The sequence below is a fragment of the Geotrypetes seraphini genome, chromosome 3 (assembly GCF_902459505.1).
Source record: "Geotrypetes seraphini chromosome 3, aGeoSer1.1, whole genome shotgun sequence".
NCBI classification, from domain to species: Eukaryota; Metazoa; Chordata; class Amphibia; order Gymnophiona; family Dermophiidae; genus Geotrypetes; species Geotrypetes seraphini.
Genome location: NC_047086.1, coordinates 305061726 through 305083315, shown reverse-complemented (window position 1 = coordinate 305083315; position 21590 = coordinate 305061726). Strand labels below are relative to the sequence as shown.

General features: G+C 45.8%; 1 protein-coding gene across 1 annotated transcript in view; it reads right to left on the bottom strand.

Moving 5' to 3' along the window:
* The window catches only part of SPRED2 (sprouty related EVH1 domain containing 2), a 422525-nt gene extending 402805 nt beyond the window's left edge, over positions 1 to 19720 (bottom strand). The window contains exon 1 of the mRNA XM_033937521.1: positions 19528 to 19720. Within this exon, the coding sequence (XP_033793412.1) occupies positions 19528 to 19610 (83 nt within the window). The 5' untranslated portion in view covers positions 19611 to 19720. The remainder of the gene's footprint in view (positions 1 to 19527) is intronic.
* Between the last annotated feature and the right edge of the window lie 1870 nt (positions 19721 to 21590).

Below are 21590 nucleotides of genomic sequence, written 5' to 3'. Positions count from 1 at the left end.
TGGGGCAATGAAGACAACCCCCCCAACCTATGCACACCTACCCCATCCCCTGGCTCAGACCAGTCAAACTAAATAAGCCCTCCAACCCCCTCCAACTCCTACAAAACCAGCCAAGACAAGACCTTCATCAAATCACAGTATTAAACACCACCCGCAAACACCGCAAACCACACAGGAACAAGTTCTGCAACAGAAACATAAAAAAACTAACATACTCCGAAATCCCTACAGCAAATAGTTACGAAAACATTAAGGGATACTACCTAAATACCCGCTCCGTGAGACACAAAGCCCACATAATAAATGATTGGATACTACAAACAAAACCTGATCTCCTGTTTCTGACAGAAACATGGATGATCTCTGACACTGACACCATCATGAAAGAAATCCTACCTCAAGGATACAAAATTATCCCACTATCAAGAAACTGGAAAAAAGGAGGAGGACTAGCGATCATCCTAAAAGAACACTTCGACTACATCAAGACCGACTCCAAATCTTCAGAAAACCTTGAAATACTAACTTGCAAAATCACTAACGCTGAGTTAGAAGAATCACTGATCACAACTCTATTCTATATTCCACCCAAAAAATGGTCAAACGCAAAAGAGGGGGGTCACGTGATGACGCTGAGCTGAGCGGCGGCTCTCTGCTCTAGCTCCGACCCTCTCGCGCTTTATTTTTCGCAAAAATTGCCGTTTACCACCTCCTCCTCGTTTCCTGTTGGCAGCCCGGTGGATCGGAGTGTGCTGCAGTGCAGGTGACTGTGCGGGATACTTTATGGGGTGGATTTTGAGAGAGCTATGCCCGTTAAGACCCCGCGGCCGACTAAGACCCAGCGCGCGCATGAGGTATCGAGCATGGCGGCCGCTTCTTCTTCCCCTCCGCCGAGGGTGCTTCTCCAGGACGACGCGGTCAAGGAACTGACCAAAAATATTTCAGCGGCCATCGACGAGAGGCTGACTAAACTCCAGGCCACTGTTGATGATATTAGAGACTGCCTGGAGCGTCATGGCCAATGTCTTCAGACCGCAGAGACCCGTATTGCTGCTCAGGAGGATCGTTCGGTGGAGGTGGAGACGCAGATCCAGGCCCTGCAGGCGAGATGTGCAACCCTTCACGAGCGCCTTGAAGACCAAGAGAATCGCGGCCGCCGAAACAACATCCGGCTGGTGGGCTTAGCGGAGACCATGCGGGACGCTGAGCTGCGAGAGGTCATGGAGAAGTGGCTTCCTGAGGCGGTGGGCTTAGTTCCAGCGGGGTCGCGCACCTTGGTGGAGAGGGTGCATCGCTTGGGTCCCCGCCGAGAGACTGAGGGGCGGCCTCGGCCTGTCATCGCCAGGTATTTGAATTTTGCGGACAAGGCGCAGGTGATGGCCCTCTATCAAAAAAAGGGCTCGCTGGAGTACGGGGGCACCAAGTTGTTGCTCTTTAATGATTACTCGGCTGAGGTGGCTGCTCGACGCCGTGCCCTGGCGCCCTACTGTTCTGAGCTCCGCAACAGAGGCCTTCGCTTTGTAGTGCAGTATCCAGCCCGAGTGCGGGTCTTTGAGGCAGGAGGGCCGAAGGTCTGTGAGGATGTGGAAGCGCTCCGGGCCTACATTCAAGCCCTGGCGCCTATGCCTCCGGCGCCCTGAGGTCTGCTGGACTTTAGTTGGCTTTCTCTGTGGTTTACCCCTATGTTTTGGGGCTTGGTTGCTGTTGACTATGTGATCCAGGATTCCGCGCCTGGGGGGCTCTGGAGGCTGGTCATGTTTTCCCCTTCACCGATTGGCCCTATAGTTCATCATCTTCCAGCCTGTGGTAGCCTGGGCGCGGGCGTCTGTCTCCTGGGATGGGGCTTTTGTCCTGACATCTTGCCTGAATTCCACAGGAGGGGCCTCCCTGATGTCATCGTTCCGTGGGCCCCTGTGCAGAACCTATCCTTTCGGGCCCTTTTGGAGGTTACTGTGGTCCCTTCCTGGAGGGGCGCATGTTAATGGAGTTGATGCCCTGCTTGAGTATTATGGGCCATAGCTGTTGCTCTGGACATAAGTTGACTTTATTGTCCTCCGGTTCTGTTTTTTCTTGTCTGACATTTTTCCCTTTTTATTCTCATTGTTCTTTTTAGTATTGAGGTATTGGACAGGGTTCTCTTGTCCTCTGGGGGTGGGGGGGAGGGAAGCTCTTTCTTTCTTGATAGTGCGAGGGGGTGGGGAGAGCTTCTACCATTTGTTTTTATTGTGATGGGGGGTGGGGTTGGATGAAGAGTCAGCTGGAGAGGGGGGGGGTTGGGCTTGGAGGGGGTGGGGTTTGTGTGTATGTTGGTGAGTGGTATGTTTGGGTGTTGGTGCTTGGGGAGTGTGGATGTAAGGGGTAGGGGGGTGGGCTGTCTACGGGGGGAGGGATCTCTGTTTCTACGGGGTGCTTGGCGTTTCGGCGCTTGGTCTTGGGGGTTTGGCTGGGAGACCCCCAGGGCTTGTGATAGGCTTTGGAGTGCTTGGTTACTGTGGCAGGGTATTTCCCATGGATATGGCTGATCTCATTTGTGTCACGTTGAATGTGGCGGGCATTAATTCTCCTGTGAAGCGCTCCAAGGTGCTCTCTTTTCTGAAAAAAGAGAAGGTCTCGGTAGCCTTCCTCCAGGAGACTCACCTCACGGTGAGTGAACATCAGAAGCTGCAGCGCGACTGGGTGGGCGAGGTGGTTGCGTCCTCTTATAATTCCAGGCAGAGGGGGGTCGCCATTCTTATTCACAAGGCTGTAGTAGTGGCTACACATAAGATAATACGGGACCCTCAGGGCCGCTATATTATTTGGGCAGGGACATTATCTGATAAACCTGTGGTGTTATGTAATGTCTACGCTCCTAATGTTTATTCTCACTCTTTCTTTTCCTCTCTCGTAGCTCATCTGATAGTACTGCCGAACTATGAGCTCTTGGTGGGAGGGGACTTCAATGTCGCTAGCGACCCTTCTATTGATTGTAAGCCCCCGAGACCAGTGGCGACGGATAACGAGCGTCAGGGGGTGAATTTTCTGCTGGGGGAGTTGGATTTCCAGGATGTGTGGAGGGTTTACCACCCTGGAGAGGTTGATTTCACGTTTTTCTCCGGGGTACATCATTGTCATTCTCGCCTGGACTATCTTTTACTTCCTTCTCGCTCCATTGGTAGGGTGGTGCGCACGCACATCCTGGACGTTCCTTTCAGCGATCATGCTGCTGTGTATATGTCTCTAAAGTGGGGAGGGGGTTCTGCTGCTGATCGTATTTGGCGTTTTAATCCCTCCCTCTATTTGGATAGTGACTTTCATACTTACCTCATAGAGGAATGGACTAAATATCGGCAGACTAATGAGGGGACTGAGGTTTCGGACACCGTATTTTGGGAGGCGGCGAAAGCTTACCTGCGTGGGTGTATCATAGCCTATTCCATTCGCAGGCGCAAGGCGCGGGACGCTGAGCTCACGTCGTTGTCCAAACAATTGCGGGAGCATAAACTTTATCATATCAGACATCGCTCCGAGGAAGCTCGTCAATCGTATCTTCGTCTGCGTAAACAGATCAATGCCATCCTCACTGCCAGGGCTTTAACTCATATTGATGTTTACAAGTTTAAACTTTATAGGTGGGGCAATCGGGCGGGGAAACTTCTGGCTAATCTTTTTCGACCCTTCCGTCGAGCCGCGCGGGTCGTGCGTATTAGAGACACTTCTCATGTGTTGCATACTGCTGATGCTGCGATCCACTCTCAATTTGTGCGCTTTTATAGTGATTTGTATGGTCCGGGTGCATGCGATGCTGAGGCTCGGGATCTTTTTTTCCGGGACTTGACTCTCCCCCGCCTTACTGACACACATCGCGATATGCTCAACGCCCCTATTACCTGCCAGGAGATCTCCGTGGCTATTGGCAACTTGAAACTTGTTAAGGCAGCGGGCCCAGACGGTATGGGGCCTGAGTTTTACAAGATCTTACAACATCATGTTGGCCCTGCTTTGGGTGCCATGTTCACGGATATGCAACTTACTGACAGACTTCTTCCGGAGCAGAACCATGCTCATGTAGTGGTGCTTCCCAAGCCGGGCAAGGATCCTGAACTTGTGGGCTCGTACAGACCCATCTCCCTACTTAATCAGGACATGAAGCTGCTCACGGCCATTTTAGCTAAACGCCTGGCTCAGGTAGTTCCGACACTCGTGCATCCCAACCAGGTGGGATTTGTGCCTGGTCGCTTTTCTTCGACTAACATTCTTAAAGCATTGGTGGCTTTACGGGAGGGTAGGGGTCGCCCTGGAGATGATTTGTTGGCTAGTTTGGATGCCGAAAAGGCTTTTGACAAGGTCGTCTGGCCTTACCTTTTTTGGATTTTGCAACATTTTGGTATCACTGGTTCGTTTCATGCCTGGGTTGTTTGCTTGTATACGGCTCCGACCGCTCAACTGCTCATCAATAGACAGCGTACGACTTCCTTCCCTTTGCGGCGGGGGACCCGGCAGGAGTGCCCCCTCTCGCCCTTACTGTTCATCCTTTCCCTTGAACCCTTGGCGGCTAAGATCAGAGACTCTCCTGGGGTTGAAGGCATTCGAGTGGGTAGAGAGACTTGCAAGATCACCATGTTTGCGGATGATATGTTGCTGTTTGTGGGTAATGCCCGGGTCTCTCTTCCTTGCATAAACTCTTACATTGCTTCCTTTGGGTCTTTTTCGGGACTTAGTATTAATTTCGGTAAATCGGAGGCTCTTCCTGTATCTGTGCCCTGCGCCTCCCGCGTTCTGCCCTCCTTTCCTTTTCGGTGGGCAACGGGGGAGCTTAAGTATCTTGGTATATTTCTCAGTGCTGATTGGGTTGCTGTCTATCGGCGTAATATTGTGCTTCGTCTTGCCCAGCTCCGGGACGCTTGTCATCGCTGGGGGGACCTTCTCTTTTCGGTCGTATTGCCTTAGTCAAGATGGTTTTGCTGCCCAAGATTCTTTACCCTCTGCAGATGATCCCTCTATGGCTACGGGGAGCGGAAGAACGGTCCTTTAGATCTTTTATTGGTTCTTTCATCTGGCGCAATCGGCGAGCGCGTATTGGCTATTGGAGACTTACGCAGAGCAGGGAGCGAGGAGGATTGGCGCTTCCAGATCTGCGCCTGTATAACGTGGCTGCTCTGATGCGTTGGGTACATGAACTTTTCACGTCGAGTTCCCGGTTTGCCCCCTCAGGCCTGTTTGATTCTTGGGTGACCCCCCACAGCGCGTTGGCCTGTCTCGATGTGCCTTGGTGGCGGCGACCCCGTGGAGGCTGCAACTCTTTGTGGCTGGACCCGTTGCGGCGAGCATTGCTTTGGTGGCGGCGGCGGATTGGAGGGGGAGAGCGGAATCATTGGGCTTTTCAGTTCGTCAGGAGTAATCCTATGTTTCCGCCAGGTGTGGGTAGCTATTGCAGTTTGACGGCCAGTCTTGGTGCTGGTTTTTGCTTGGGGCATGTCTGCTCCTTGGCTTCTGAGTCTGGGATTTTCCCTTCGTATGATTCTCTCCGTCGTCACTGGTCTCTCCCTAAAATGCCATTTTTTGTTTATTTGCAATTGTGCCATTTTTATGAGGACCATAGGAGGCGGTGCCCCCTGGGATCCCAATTCTTAAAGGTTGATCATCTGTTTCTCTCTCTCCCTGCTTCTTTAAATTCTTTGTCTACTTGGTATGGATTGGCCCGGGCAGAACGGCCGGACTCTCAGCTCTGTCAGGTGGCCGCTAGGTGGTCCGCGGACTTGGGGGAGCCTGTTGGAGTTGAGACGCTGGTGGCCTGTTTTACTAACATTCCTAAGGGGGTCCGTAATGCTCAGCTGCAGGAATTGCAGTTCAAATTGTTACATCGCACTTATATCTCCAGGGACCGGGGAGTACGAACGGGTCTTTGGGACTCGGATGTCTGTGTTAAATGCAAGCGTATGCGTGGCACCCTTGTGCATATGTTTCTAGAATGTCCGGTATTGGGCACTTATTGGAACGGAGTGCTGGACTTTCTGGCCCGCATAGTGGAAGTGCCTTTTCAATGGTCTTATTTACTTATTCTGTTGGGTTGTGAGGGGGAGGTGCTTGAGCAGGGTTTGGGAGTGGAGCACTGGCGCTTCTTATACATTGCGCTGTTAGTGGCCAAGCATGGGGTGCTTCGCCTGTGGATGGATGCGGATGCACCTGCAGTGCTGGGGTGGAAGCGCTCCCTGGCTGAGGTGGCCAGATGGGAGCTCCGCAGCTGTCAGGGGATGTTGTCTGCGTCTCGCCACATCTATCGTTCTCTTTGGGATGCCACCTTGTTGGAAGTTGGCTCTTTATGATTGATTGTGGTTAGCGCCACTTTACCTCCGTAGACAGAGGGGGGGGGGGTATGTCTGGGTTCTGTGTGTATGTGGGGTTGCTTGGGGCATGGCTGTTGGTATGGCTGTGTTGTCTGGATGGCTGGGATTTGGGGTGCGTTGTTTTTTTCTTTTCTTTTAATTGAAAACTAATGAAAGGCACTGATCAGCTTCTAGTGTCTTTACTGTTCTTGTTGGGGATTTCTGATACTGCGGTTGTATGGGCTTGCGCTCACTGGGGTTTTGTGGGGTCTGTACCTCCTCCCTTTGGGCTGGGGGTTTCATGTTAGCTTTCATGTTTCTCAGCCCTGTATATTTAATGTTCCCTATTGCATTGTTGTGATTGCTCAGTCCTTTCTGTTCAATAAAAATTATTTCAAACAAAAAAAAAAAAAACGCAAAAGAGGAATTCGCCGAATTCCTTACCCTATCTACCCTAAAAGGATCATACAACCTGCTTCTGGGAGACATAAACACTCACCTAGAACAAAAGACAAAACCAGAAATAACAGAAATTGCCAACTTCCTAATGTCACTGGACTTTCCTAATCCAGACGCAGAAATAACCCATGAAAAAGGACACAAACTAGACTTAATCACCTTCTCCCACAAAGAAACAATAGACCCCAAAATACAATATTACCCAGGAACCTGGGAAAAATGCATCTGGTCAGACCACTACATTGGCAAGTTCAATTTACACTGGCTAAAACAGAATACACAACAAAAACACAAAAACGTCAACACGAACACAATAACCAGCCGTGGCATTATTAACCCAACCGAATTCTGGACCCACTACGAGTTACAGCCCATAACCAATGAAATTCAGGACTTCCCCACAAGATGGGAAACTTACAGCAAAGAACTCCTAGACCAAATAGTACCATATAAAACATACAAAAAGAAAAATAGACCACCAAATGAATGGTTTGACTGTGAACTACTAACCACCAAACAGGAACTAAGAAAATTGGAGAGAATCTGGCAAAAAACAAACAATGAATCAGACAAGACAAGCTGGAAACAAAAAATGAAAATATACAAAAATCTGATAAAAGAAAAACGTACTAAGCATTATGCAAAAAAAATTGGTACTTCAAAAATAAACAGCAAATAATTATTCAAACTAGTAAAAACAATAACCGACACAACACAAATACTGAAAAAGGACAACGAGCCCACTCCATCGGCACAAACCCTAGCCAACTTCTTTCAAAATAAAATCGCTGAACTAAGAGCAACTCTACCCACAACCACAACAAATGCTCTTCAATACCTCGAAACCCACGACCAAGACACCAGAGTAGACATGATATGGGACCAACTTGAATACCCAAACTGGCATCAGTTCCTAAATTTATTCAACAAGTACACCAAATCTAACTGTCTACTTGATGCTTGTCCCCCAAAAATTATGACAGTTGCCCCTCCAGAATTTAAAAAGGAACTATTCGCATGGTTAATAACCGCCCTTACAAGCGGAACATTAAACAAAAAAATGGGTCACATACTAATCACTCCAATCCCTAAAGATCAGAAAACCTCTTCAGCACTGACATCCAATTTCAGACCCATAGCAAGCATTCCCCTTTTCACAAAGATACAGGAAGGATTGGTCAACCTTCAACTAGTAAACTACCTGGACAAATTTAACATCCTTAGTGAACACCAATCAGGATTCAGGAAAGGATACAACACAGAAACTGTCTTAGCCTCCTTACTGAACCACCTCTATGATCTCTTTAGCAAAGGCAAAAGCGCACTGATTCTACAATTAGACCTCAGCAGCACGTTCGACCTGGTAGACCATGAAATCATGCTACTGTGCCTTGAAGTAATGGGAATTTCTGGAAAGGCAAAGAAATGGTTCCAAGAATTCCTAACAAACAGATCCTACCGAGTAATCAGCAATGGAAACTACTCCAAACCATGGAAAAACCCGTCAGGCGTGCCTCAAGGTTCCCCACTATCGCCCACCCTTTTCAATATCTATATCGCCTCCTTAGGCCACCTCTTACAAAAACTAAACTTAATACATTACATTTACGCAGATGACATATCCATTCTAATCCCCTTAAACGACATCACAAAAGAAATTATAGACAACCTCTCAAACATAATGACCGAAATCGATAAATGGACCACCAATTTCAAACTGAAACTAAACGCAGAGAAAACAAAAGTCTTTCTGGCTAGTCCTAATGACAAAATTACGAGAACATCGATAAAAATAAACAATCACGAATACCCAATATCCAAAAACATAAAAATACTCGGTATCACTCTAGACACACACCTAACTATGACTGACCACACAAACTCACTAGTGAAAAAATGTTTTTTCACGCTATGGAAATTAAGGACCATAAAAAAATACTTTGATCCAACATCATTCAGGCTGCTGGTACAGGTACTGATCCTATCCATCCTGGACTACTTCAACATCATCTACCTGGGTATCCCACAAAAAACAATAAAAAAACTGAGACTAATACAAAACACCGCCGTTCGCCTAATTTTCGGACTAAGAAAAAGTGACCACATCAGCCCCTACTATAAAAAGCTACATTGGCTACCAATAGAAGCTCGAATATTATTCAAATTTGCTTGCATCTGTTTCAGGCAAGCCTGGGGACTAGCACCCTCCTACCTACAATCTCACTTCATCCTACACAACCCCACCCGTACAACCAGAAACAAAAACATCTTTGCATACCCAAAGATTACAGGCTGCAGATACAAATCATACCTGGACAGAACCTTTAAGTTCCAGGCGAACAGACAGCAAGTTTGGCTGAAAAACTACATAAACGAACCCAATCTGACATACAGTGCATTCTGAAAAGCGATCAAAACCGCCCTCTTCGCCAAATTCATTGACTAAAACTGTCCCCTCCCCCACTAGGACTTCCCCGCTGTAAACGCCTTTTCTCTCTCTCAAGAAGCTCCTTTCATGTATTCAGGTATTCTCTACCCATAGAACTCCACTTAATATGTTAGTACCAAAGCATTCAGGTACTCACTATCCATAGAACTCCAATTAATACGTAAGATTCCCTTTTAGATTATTGTTTAATATTTAGACTCATTGTATGGTATTGTACTTAGACTTACTGTATTGTATTGTATTGTATTGAGACATTGTTCGGTATTATAAGTAGACTTATTGTATTGTATTAAGACCTTTTTTTATTCACTGAATGTCCAGCCTTCTTACAATGTAAACCGCCTAGAAGTCGCCTGACTATGGCGGTATAGAAAAATTAAGTTATTAGTATTATTATTATTATTATTAAAAAAGGACTACAAGCACATGCATTGGGTGGAGTGCCTGTGTGTTTAGAGCTGGGAACTGGGAACCAGGAAAGCTAGGCAAGTCATTTTAGCCCTCAGTGCCTCTCTGGACTACCCCAAAAGGTGGAATTGAAGGTCAAAATGATATATCCAAGGTAGAAATCTACAAAGACTTCAGTATCAAAATAGCTTCAGAAATGGGAAAAATGGTGTGAAATGATAGGTAGCTTGCTTTGGTGCCTCTAAAAGGATGTCCCAAATGTGTGATCCTGAATTAGCCTTGCTCAAGACCATTCTTTTATTGCAGAAGGAGTTTCCCTGATGCAGCCTCTCTGGGTGAAACATAATGTTATGTCAGAAATGGTTTGATTTGCCAGTTAATAAAGTGGAGAGTGTTCCACGTGAAAGAGTAGCAACAAGATTCAGATAAGTCCGGTTAAATTTGAATTCATTATTTGGATGAACATATTAAGGATTCTGAATTCTGATGATTGATACTTGATGGACCAATGACGATGTGACAGAGATCCAATAAGTTGGCGATTGGGTCAAGTCTGGTGTATACTATCTGAAGGTCCAAAAAGAAAAGGAAGTAGCATTATTAGAAAAGTTTTCAAAGGAATTATGCCTAAGTGGGGTAAATTTTCCCCAGCTGAAAATTTCCCTGCACTTACCCCTGGATTCTAGAAAAGAGTTGCCCAAAGTTGTCCAAATTTGGACTCACACTCGGATTCATGAATAAACTAATTAGTCAATTGGGTGCCAACAACCAATTATTGATAATAGTTGGAGAATTGGCACTAATTTGGATTTACATGCACATCTTCCTATTCACTATTCTAGAATGCTGCGCGTGCAAAATGTCTCATGTGCAACCCAAAAGGGGGTTTGGCCATTCCATGGGAGGGACATGGACAGATGAGGGGCATTCCAATTATTTATGAACTGTGTTGTACAATAATGGGTTTACACCTCCAACTTGGGCACTAGCATTTACAGTATACCAGGTTTCAGTTGGCATAAGTCCATAAACCCAAAGCTGGGCATGGGAATCTGCTCTAAGTGGTATTCTATAAAGGGCACTCGGACACCAAGAAATTTTCTAAAGATGGAGAAAGGGGAATCATGTTGGGGGGGGGGGGGTAATTCATTTTTTAAGTTGGGGCAGGAGGGTCTTTTCAGTGGGAGCAATGATCTGCTAGTGCTACTTGACTTAAGCGCAGCCTTTGATACAATCGATTACCAACTCCTATTGCACCGACTCACAGACCTTGGAATCAAGAACTCCGCCCACCAATGGCTCACCTCCTTCCTCCACCAAAGAACACAAACTGTACTACTAGGCCCAAGCAAATCTGACCCCAAATCCAGCAAATACGGAGTCCCCCAAGGTGCTCTATTGTCCCCACTCCTATTCAACCTCTACATTAGACCAGTCATAGATATTGCTCATAAATACAACATTAAAATCCACTTCTATGCTGACAACCTCCAGCTACTGCACCCGCTAGGTGAATACCGATCTTCAGTGGCGTATCAAGGGAGGGGGCCCGCCCTGGGTGCACGGCTTGGGGGGGGGTACACAGCTGGCCAGGTCCGGGTCCTCCTGCCCTTCCTTTCCCCTGGTCCGCGCCGCTACAATCTTACCTCCTCACTGCTGCTGAAACAAGAAGTCTTCTTTCCGACGTCAATTCTGACGTCGGAGAGGACGTTCCAGGCCAGCCAGTGATTGGCTGGCCCGGAACAACCTCTCCGACGTCAGAATTGATGTCAGAAAGAAGACTTCTTGTCGGCGATTAGTTTCAGCAGTGGAGAGGTAAGATTGCAGCGACACGGACCGGGGGAAAGGAAGGAGAAAGGCACATTTTATTTTTCCGCGGCAGGGAGAGAAGGATGTAGGCAGGCAAGCTGGCTGGCTATAGTGCGGCAGGGAGGGAGGGAGATAGGTAGGCAGGCAGGCAGGCTGGCTTTGGGGGTGGACAAAATCTGGAAGGCAGTGGGGGGACATAAGGAGGCACTGGGGGCACTATGGACACAGGACGGAGGCACTGGGAGCACTATGGACACAGGGAAGGAGAAAGGAGGGGTGGGATCAGAGGTTCCTTGTAAGGGGGGGGCGGTCAGTGTGGGAGAGGTTTGCGGCAGCAGGAGGGAATGGGCATCCATCCTGCTGATTTTTTGATACCGGGGGGGGGGGGGGTGTTTCAAAATCTATGCCATAAAGAAAAAGAAAAAAGCCCTAACTGCTGAGTGGCAGGAGACTTCTTTAGGGCTTTCCCTGCCGCTCAGCTCTTTGGGCTTCCCCAAACTGGCTCTGCGAATGTGTCGAAATTGATCTCAGAGCGATTGGTGGGATGGGATTATAGTGAACTTCCATGCAAATCATTTACATGGAAATTTGTAACATCGATTGTTGTTCCACAATCAGCCAAAAAATTGGCCCAACAGCGACTCACATGGTCTTAGCGACCATGTTTAGTGCATCTAGCCCCCAGTCAACATATTTAAGGAGAACATAAGAATAGCCTTACTGGGTCAGACCAATGGTCTATCAAGCCCAGTAGCCCATTCTCACGGTAGCCAATCCAGGTCATTAGTATCCAGCCAAAACCCAAGGTGTAGCAATATTCCATGCTACCAATACAGGGCAAGCAGTGGCTTCCCCCATGTCTTTCTCAATAACAGACTATGGAACCTCCAGGAACTTGTCTAAACCTTTCTTAAAACCAGCTATGTTATCCGCTCTTACCACATCCTTTGGTAACATGTTTCAGAGCTTAACTATTCTCTGAGTGAAAAAATATTTCCTCCTATTTGGTTTTAAAAGTATTCACATTGTTGGTATTGTATTGTATTATTTTACAAAATCAATAAAACTCTTTGAACTTAAAAAAAAGAAAGCATTTCTGTGTAACTTCATCGAGTGTCCCCTAGTCTTTGTAATTTTTGACAGAGCAAAAAATTGATCCACTTTTACCCGTTTTATTCCACTCAGGATTTTGTAGACTTCAATCATATCTCCCCTCAGCTGTCCCTTTTCCAAGCTGAAGAGCCCTAACTGTTTTAGTCTTTCCTCATACGAGAGGAGTTCCATCCCCTTTACCATCTTGGTGATTCTTCTTTGAACCTTTTCTAGCGCCACTATATCTTTCTTGAGATAAGGACACCAGAATTGAACACAATACTCCAAATGAGGTCACACCATGGAGCGATACATGGGCATTATGACATTCTTAGTCTTGTTAACCATCCCTTTTTTAATAATTCCCAGCATCCTGTTTGCTTTTTTGGCCGCCCCCGCACATTGGGTGGAAGGTTTCATCGTATTGTCTACAATGATACCCAGATCCTTTTTTTTGGGTGCTAACAAGACTCAGAAGTGTCACACAGAACTTTGGCCTGCTGTTTTGCCTATGGTGTGAGTCTGGAAATCGGGAGTTCTCCTCATTACCTTTGGGCTAATACTAGAAGGAGAAAGAGAAGGACATCTGTGTCTCATCTAGGGATTACCATCAAGTATCTTTAGTGACCAAGAAAATATTGCAGCTGGAAGAAGAGAACTTCTACAGCTCCTGAACAAAACAACAGCCATTGGTTTTGACTGTCCTATTGACCTCCCAATCCCCCAGAGGTGGTAAGAACTAGTACTGCGTAGCTCAGCCACTCTATGTTTATTAATTACTTGTTCATATTTACTGCTGGTGATATCTGCTCCTGTAGAGCTGGAGTATAAAATTTAATCTGTTGGAGAACACAGTTTTCACAAGAAGTAGAAGAGAGTGATTATATGCAAACATTTTGCTGCCCTGAACTTATACTTTCTCTGCCTTAATCATCCCTTCCTGTTTTGTTTTGTTTTTTAAATTATATCCCTGCCTGTTTTTGAAATAAACTATTATTGTGGTTCAGAGCACGTCAACCATGTGGTCTGCATTTATCTGATACCCGAGTGATTGTGAATATGAGGTGCATTAGCCTATTTGGCTTCCTGGGGGTCTTCTCTAGTCCTGGCCCATCCCTAAAACAACATATTGTGTGCCCAACCAGATGTCATGCTCCAGAGTACACACTAAGCAGCTGCCTAGGGTGACCCCAAAGGTCAGGGCTTACAATAGGGTTGTCTCTGTGTCAGCATTCAAAGTAATCTGACCACACAAACATCCCAGCAGTGCAGAGGGGTAGCCTAGTGGTCAGTGCAGTGGACTTCTCATAAAAGGACCCAGGTACAACCCACCTTAACCCCTTCATATTGTATTGTGAGCCCTCCGGGAACAGAGAACCTACTGTATGTAAAGGTCCACCACTGTAATAGCCCTCCGGCTTGAGGGCCACTTATATATTTAGGTACAGAAGGTGCCTACTGTGTAATTTTAAACAGTATATAAATTTAAATAAATATTTGTATGTTCTAGGACAGCTCACATATTTCTACTACAATGAAAGAGTTAAAGTGGGAATTAAACGTGGGCCCCGTTGTTCACTGATCACTAGGCCAATCCATCCACTTGCTTGCTGCTTTCTTAGGAATGGCCATAATATCTGGAGCTGTCATAAAGCTGGTATCTACTGTTACTATCACATCTTTGGGGGGAGGGGGCAGTCATGACTTAATCCATCCAGTGGCCAGCTGGTCAGTTAGGGTACCTTTAGGTATAACTGAAACATGTCTAGAAACACATACTTTTTTTTCCCCTGGATGGGCTTTTTTTTTGTTCTATTATTGCTGAAAAAGGTCCAGATTTGAAGCCTGCCCAAAACACACCTCCAACATGCCCCTTGCAAGTTAGACAAACTGTGGAATAATGCCCATCTGTTGCTTTTGAGACATTTTTCTCTGGAACATGAGCACCTTAGTGAGAAACACCAGTATCAAAACAGGAACGCTCCCTCGTCACTAAACAAATATTCCCAAATAAGGTGAGGTAGATACTACAGTTTGTTTGTGGGTGGGGAGTTGTGAAATATAATGTAGATCATGTTACATTGATAATGAAGGTAACTACATAGTTTTAAGTTTAATTTAATTTAAAAGATTTTTATATACCACATAAGCGGTTTACAGCATCCTCTATAATAAAATCCTAAGCGCACATGCACACTTAGGGTTTTCTGATCACTGCTGCCATGCTGTGTCCCTCCGTGCCAAATTCTATTTTGGAACACGGAGGCAGGGAACACGCCAATGACTCTCACCTCCTGCCCTTAGTCACCAACCGCTGCCGACAGCGCTGCTTCTCTTCAAAGCAGCCTACTGAGGATCGCGGCCGCCTGTAGTGAACCTCGCAGGCTGCTCTGCACCTCGGTAGCACGTTCCCTCTGACGTACGCGATCGCGTCAAAGGGAACATGCTACCGAGGTGCAGAGCAGCCTGCAAGGTTTGCTACAGCCGGCCGCAATCCTCAGTAGGCTGCTTTAAAAAAGAGGAGGGCAGACGCAAACGACAAGGAAGCCACATGCTGGACAGGGGGAGCAGGTAAGGGGTGCTGCTGGACAGGGGGAGCAGGGAAGAGGGACAGGGGGAGCAAGTAAAGAATGCTGCTGGACAGGGGAAGCAGGGAAGAGGGACAGGGGAGCAAGGAAGTAGTGCTGCTGGACAGGGGGAGCAGGGAAGAGGGACAGGGGAGCAGGTAAGGAGTGCTGCTGGACAGGGGGAGCTGGGAAGAGGTGTTGCTGGACAGGGGGAGCAGGGAAGCGGGACAGGAGAGCAGGTAAGAAGTGCTGCTGGACAGGGGGAGCAGGGAAGAGGTGCTGCTGGACAGAGGGAGCAGGGAAGAGGGACAGGAGAGCAGGTAAGGAGTGCTGCTGGACAGGGGGAGCAGGGAAGAGGTGCTGCTGGACAGGGGAAGCAGGGAAGAGGGACAGGGGGAGCAGGTAAGGGGTGATGGTGGACAGCCAAGGAAAGAGAGAGACAGAAAGCAGCCAAGGAGAGAGAGAAAGAAAGAAAGACAGACACATACATCTATTCTAGCACCCGTTAATGTTACGGGCTTAAAGATTAGTACATATATAAGATATGTTGACACATATCTTAAAACATATAAATGCAAAGTCAATGATTCACATCCATCTTCTAAAACAATGTAATATCGTTGATGTGCCTGGGAAAACAAATATGTTTTTAAAGATTTTCTAAAATCATTCAAGGACTCAGTCAATCTTAAGTTCTTTGGAAGAACATTCCATAACTGAGGTCCTAACTAGCATAATAGCTGAGGTCTGAGCTAATCAAGGCCTTGGCCCCTCCCTGAGCATCACATGATGCACCGAGGAGGGAAGGCCCGCCATTTTGGATTGGCGGGCCACGAAGGTGGAGGAATCATGCTTCCCTCCTGCGTCCAAAAAAAAAGGTACGGGGGGGGAGGAAAGCACCCGGTGGCAAGAGGAAGTGGACATCCCTGGATGGTTTTGTGGGGGGGCCTCCATTGGCAGAAGGGAGTGAACTTCCCTCCAGCCAATTTTCTCTCACGTGGCGAGGGGGAGTTGCCATGGCATAAGGGAGTGGACATCCCTCTTGCCATTTTTTCTCATGCAGGAAGACGTGGGCATTTCTCCTGCTGTTTTTACTGCTTGGGGGGGGGGGGGGGTGTCAGTTCCTGATGCTGGTTTATCTGGGAGAGCTGTCAACGGCGGGAGGTGGGATGCTTTTTTTCTTTTTCTTTTTTAATGGGGTAGATATTGCACGTGTGTAACATGCACAGCATCTGTGGCCATTTAAAAAAAATAAATAAATAAAAGTTTCTTGCCCCGAACAGCTGAGTGGCAGGAGGCTGCTTTCAGGGCTTCCCCTGCCTCTAAACTGTTCAGGCTTTTCCTGCTATCTTTGCACATGTGTGAGAGTCGCTTTCACAACCATCAGTTGGACAGGAGAGAGGGGGGATTAAGACAAACCTCCGCGTGAATCATTTGCAATCAAATCTTTTAGTGCATCAAAAGCTCTTTTTGAATTGATCAAAAGATCGGATTGGAGAGACCCACAAGGTCTTTCCGGTTATCTTTAGTGCATCTAGGCCTGAATCTATACATCTCAACGCCGATTTCCTGAACGTAAAGGTTTTACTTCCAGTGAAATCAATGGAAGTAAGGAGGACAGATAGAGACATCTGGGTTGAAAGCAATGGAAGTAAAACCCGGATGTCTCAATCCGTCTTCTTTTTTCTGGAGCCATATGGTAACCATAGCCTGGCATGAGCAGTGGCTATGAATCACAGCTCACTATCAGCAAAGAATAAAGGCTTTAAAAGGTATGGAGGATGGGGGTGGGGGAGATTGAGAGATGCTCAATTGCCTGGAATGGTGAAAGGGGTTCTCTCGTGCCTACCTACTTTGAGCTCAGGCACACCCAAAGAAATGGAAAGAAAAAATGACTTCTAGTTTGCAGGTCCAGTGCAAAGGTATTGGGGATCTTAGGTGAACCTTCAGCCTTGCACTCCTATTAACTTTTGACTTGGTCCATTCCTCCTGAGATTTTAATAAGTGCACACAACAGTAATGATTACCCCAACATTAAGCTTTGTTTGTTTTGGGGTTTGTGTGTTTCCAGCTGGGCAGTAACCAGTTCAAACTACCAAACGCCTTCCAGCAGTCTTTGAGATAGCACTTTGGGCCCACAATTCCTTCATAAAATTCAAAAGTTTTTAGTTATATGTATTGAAGGAACAAAAATAAACAAGGAAGCTTGGCTTCCTCTTATCCACAAGGCAACATAAAACTCAAAACAGGCAGACTTTCTTCTTTCATCTTGTGCTCAGAAACACTCAGCAACGCTTCTAATCCTAGTTTATATTTACTGCTTCACAGCCTTCCATATTACTTGAACAGGCAAACATTTGATAAAACTAGGGTTTTTGGAATCATATTTTCCTCTTAAAATTCCCTTCTTTTTCCTTACATAGGTTGCAAGCTACTTTCCCTCTCTTCCACCCCTCAGCTACCCTGTCAATCTGCCAAAGTCAGCTACAGAGATGAGTATCACTTGAAATGACCCAAAACCTCTTTTTCTGAGTCTGAGCAAAATGCTGTGGACAGAGTATCTCTAGACAGTCATTACTGTGGTTCAATATTTTACAGAAGTCAATAGGCTTCTTTTTCTATACTCTATTTTTAAATACAGTGGAACCTCGGTTTGCAAGTAACCCGGTTTGTGAGTGTTTTGCAAGACGAGCAAAACACTCAGCAAACTTTTGACTTGCAAACTGAACACTGCCCTGATAAACGAGCACTTACAGCCCAGGAAGCGCCACTTCGGGGGATTCTTCTTCTGTCTTCCGGCCAGCCTTCCACATCGGGTGCCTTCCGCAGGTTGGAGGACCTCTGTCTGGGCCTGCGCGGCCGGGTGCCATCCCGCCTGCGCATTGTGTGTGATGCGCACAGTGTCAATCATTGGCGTTGTGCGTGTCGTGCGCTGCGTGCGGGTGGGGCGGTGCTCGGCTGCTTGGGCTCGGGCGGGGGATCTCCAGCATGTGGGGGGCATCCGATGTTGAGGGCTGGCCAGCGGATGGAGGAGGCATCCCTCTGAAGGCACTGCGGGGTTCTCCGGTTGCTGGCGGACATTAGAGGCATCCCCCCCCCCGAAGCGGCACTGTGGAGTTCTTCTTCGGATGACAGACGGAGGAGGCGGACGGAAGAGACGGCGCTGCAGCACCCGGCATCCGACAGGTACTGACCCCGGGTTCTGGAACGAATCATCGGTGTTGCCACTATTTTCTATGGGGAACTTTGCTTTGATAAACGAGCATTTTGGATTACGAGCATGCTCCTGGAACGGATTATGCTCGTAATCCAAGGTACCACTGTACTCTTAAATTCTGTTCTGTGAACTCACTTAGATATTTTTTGCTTGCTTTTCAGGGTTAAATTAGCCTACCGAAAGTAGTGCCAAGTAGAATAGTTCCATAAGACATCATTAAAATGTATCAAACAGCAAGCGCACAGTATCAATTCCACAATACATCAAGGCCCCGATTCTATATAGGTCGCCTAAAAAATCGGCACCAACTAGTGCAGTGCTAAGTGCAATTCTATAAAAGCTAAGTGCACTGTAAAGAATCATGCTTAGCGCCTTCAGGCATCCTAACTTTACATGCACTGTATATATGCGAGGGTAGGGGTAGGTAATTCCAGTCCTCGAGAGCCGGAGCCAAGTCAGGTTTTCAGGAAATCCACAATTAATATGTATGAGATGGATTTGCATGTACTGCCTCCTTGAGATGCAAATCTATCTCATGCATATTGTAGCGTGGCCAGCTCTTGGGCCTAGCGGTGACCGGCACACGCCTACAATATCGCCCTGGCGTGCTTCCCCAATAAGGAGGAAGCCCTGTTGAGAGTACCTTACTCTGTGTACCAAAAGTCAGAATGACACAGTTCACGTAAGTATCCAAAAGAAAGAAATTACATTTATTGATTATCCAGATAGGGCACAACCAAAAATGCAAGAAAACAAAAGTCCAAAAGCAACTATACTGTGCCCCAAAATAATATGGTTCTCACCAGCCTGGTCTGGTTCATGCTCCAGTGTTTTACTTATGTCCCAGATAAGTCCTACTTTGAAGTAGTAAGAACAGCACAAAAATATAAATGAGTCTCAGGTAGACTCTAGTCCAAACCTAAACTCTGTGCTATATAATGTTCAGTGCTTCTCCCTTCTCTCCAAGCATTAAGGAGCGGAAGGTTATGGGATTTGTCAGTTCAACTCTTTGGCAAAGCAAAGCACAAAAATATAACCCCTAAACACACTACTTGGATGTCAGGAAACCGGCCCTCAACCTTCATGGTTTTCACCGCACTCAAAACAATGCCTTATCAATGTGGCTTAACTGCTCTTAAGCACTGTCCAATCAGCCCGACAGCCAACACTCAAAAATCAAAAACAACTTTGTAAGGCAAACACAAAGCCAGATCAACTCACTTCCATGGCTTCTGGACAAGCAAGCTCTGGTAGAGAACTCCATTCCATGTCTTCCAATACCTGGGTCTCTTGTGTTTGCTCATCTGCCTCTGGGTCAATCATTTCTACATCCGTGGATTCCTGGGCTGGTGGAGGTTCCTTCCACCTGGGAACTTCCCTGGACAGACAGCTTTCCAACTGTTCCACAGCTGCTGTGCTCCGCCCAGTCCTACTCAGGGGCAGGGCTTTCTTCTGCTGAGTCTGCCTCCTGCCCTGTTTGGCCAGCCCTTTACAAAATGGTGGATTTAAAGGGGCAATACCTGTTTTCACAGGGCTATGGTCTAAGCTCTGTTCAAACACAGCCTGTGCTTCCTGCTCCAATTCCTGTCTTGCAGGCACATAGTGATCCGCCCTGACTAATTTCACTGGGTGATTTTTAAGGTTCTTCACTGGCACAAGGCCGTCACTGGGATCGGGCTTGTGACAATATTTATTGTGGATATCCTGAAAACCTGACCTGGCTCCGGCTCTCGAGGACCGGAATTGCCTACCCCTGTGCTAGGGGATTTTTTTGGCCTAAATGTATACGCCTAATTCAAAAACAAGCGCCTAACTCAAAAATGCCCATGATCTGCCCCCTAACACATCTATTTTTAAGTAGGCACTTTGGACTAGACACTTACTTTTATAGACGTGCGTTTTTTCATTTAGGCACCTAACTTTCAATTAAGCCCATTTAATGGCTATTAAGTACCAATAGGAAGCATTTGTTTGCAATTATTGCTGCGTTATAGTTATAGTATAGTTGGGGTTTTTTTTTCACATGGCTGATATGGGTGTTGAATAAATAAATGAAGTAAAATTTAAAAAACAGAGTTACATTTACAAAAGTCCCCTTTGCCTACTATTATATTTTATGTATTTAAAGATCAGAAACCATTCAATGTGACATTTATGTACCTAATAAAGGAAATTATTGTAGTGGGAAGGGGTCCTGGATCATTATATGCGTATATGCAATTGATAAATTATATTAATAAATTGAAGAGATTGAATTTTTCTTGTGGAGTTCATGACAGAATTATTTCTTTTTTTAATCAATGTGATGATGTGCCTATTTCAGTTTCTTTATTACACAAGTGGTGGCGGAATATATTACCTACCCGTACATATGATAAAATTCTACAAAATTGGAATGAGGAGTTGGGAATTCAGATTTCTCTTCTTGATTTTACTCAATCTATTAATAGACTACCAAAGATTATAAAAGGGTATGCTTGGAGAGAATGTACTTATAGAAGTTTGCATAGGGCTTATTTTTCCCAAAATTCAAGCTTTTCATGCGAATTTAATAGATACTCCAATTTGTATTAAAAGTAATAAAGATCCTGGCACATTATCTCATGCTTTTTGGTTGTGTCTTTTGATCAACTCATTTTGGTCTGCCATCCTATTTTTTTTGGGTTCTTTATGGGGTAATTCGATAGTGGGTTGTCCTAGGGGAATAATTTTTGGTAAAGCATCAGCTTGTGGGGTTTTTGGCCAACTAAAATGTCTTTTATTTCAAAAAGCCTGTATGATTGGGCATAAATGTATTATGCAATTTTGGTTGCAGAAAGAATCTCCAAGTTTTTGGCATTGGAGGAATCAATTACACCAATTGTTTTTATTTGAGAGTTGGGAGGTTCGAGGTTCGCCTAAAAAAACTCATCTTTTTATGGAGGTTTGGGATCCTTATATTCAGAATCTTTCACCAAAAATACAGTTTGGTTATCAATGATTTATTATGAAAATTAGGTTTACTAATTACATTCCAGTTATTTATTTTAATTCTTTATTTTTGTCAACTTTCATCCAGGTTGAGGAATTTCATTTAGGGGAAGATAATGGGTAGGGGATGGAATTAAGGGGGGTGTAGATAAGATTGAATTAATTCATATGGAAATTAAATTTGAAAGAATGATTTAAATTTGTATGAAATTTATTGTAATTCTTATTGTATTTAATGTATTTTTGTATTATCCTATTGTACTGATTATTTGATTCTTTCAATAAAAATTGTTATACATAAAGGAAATTAGGAG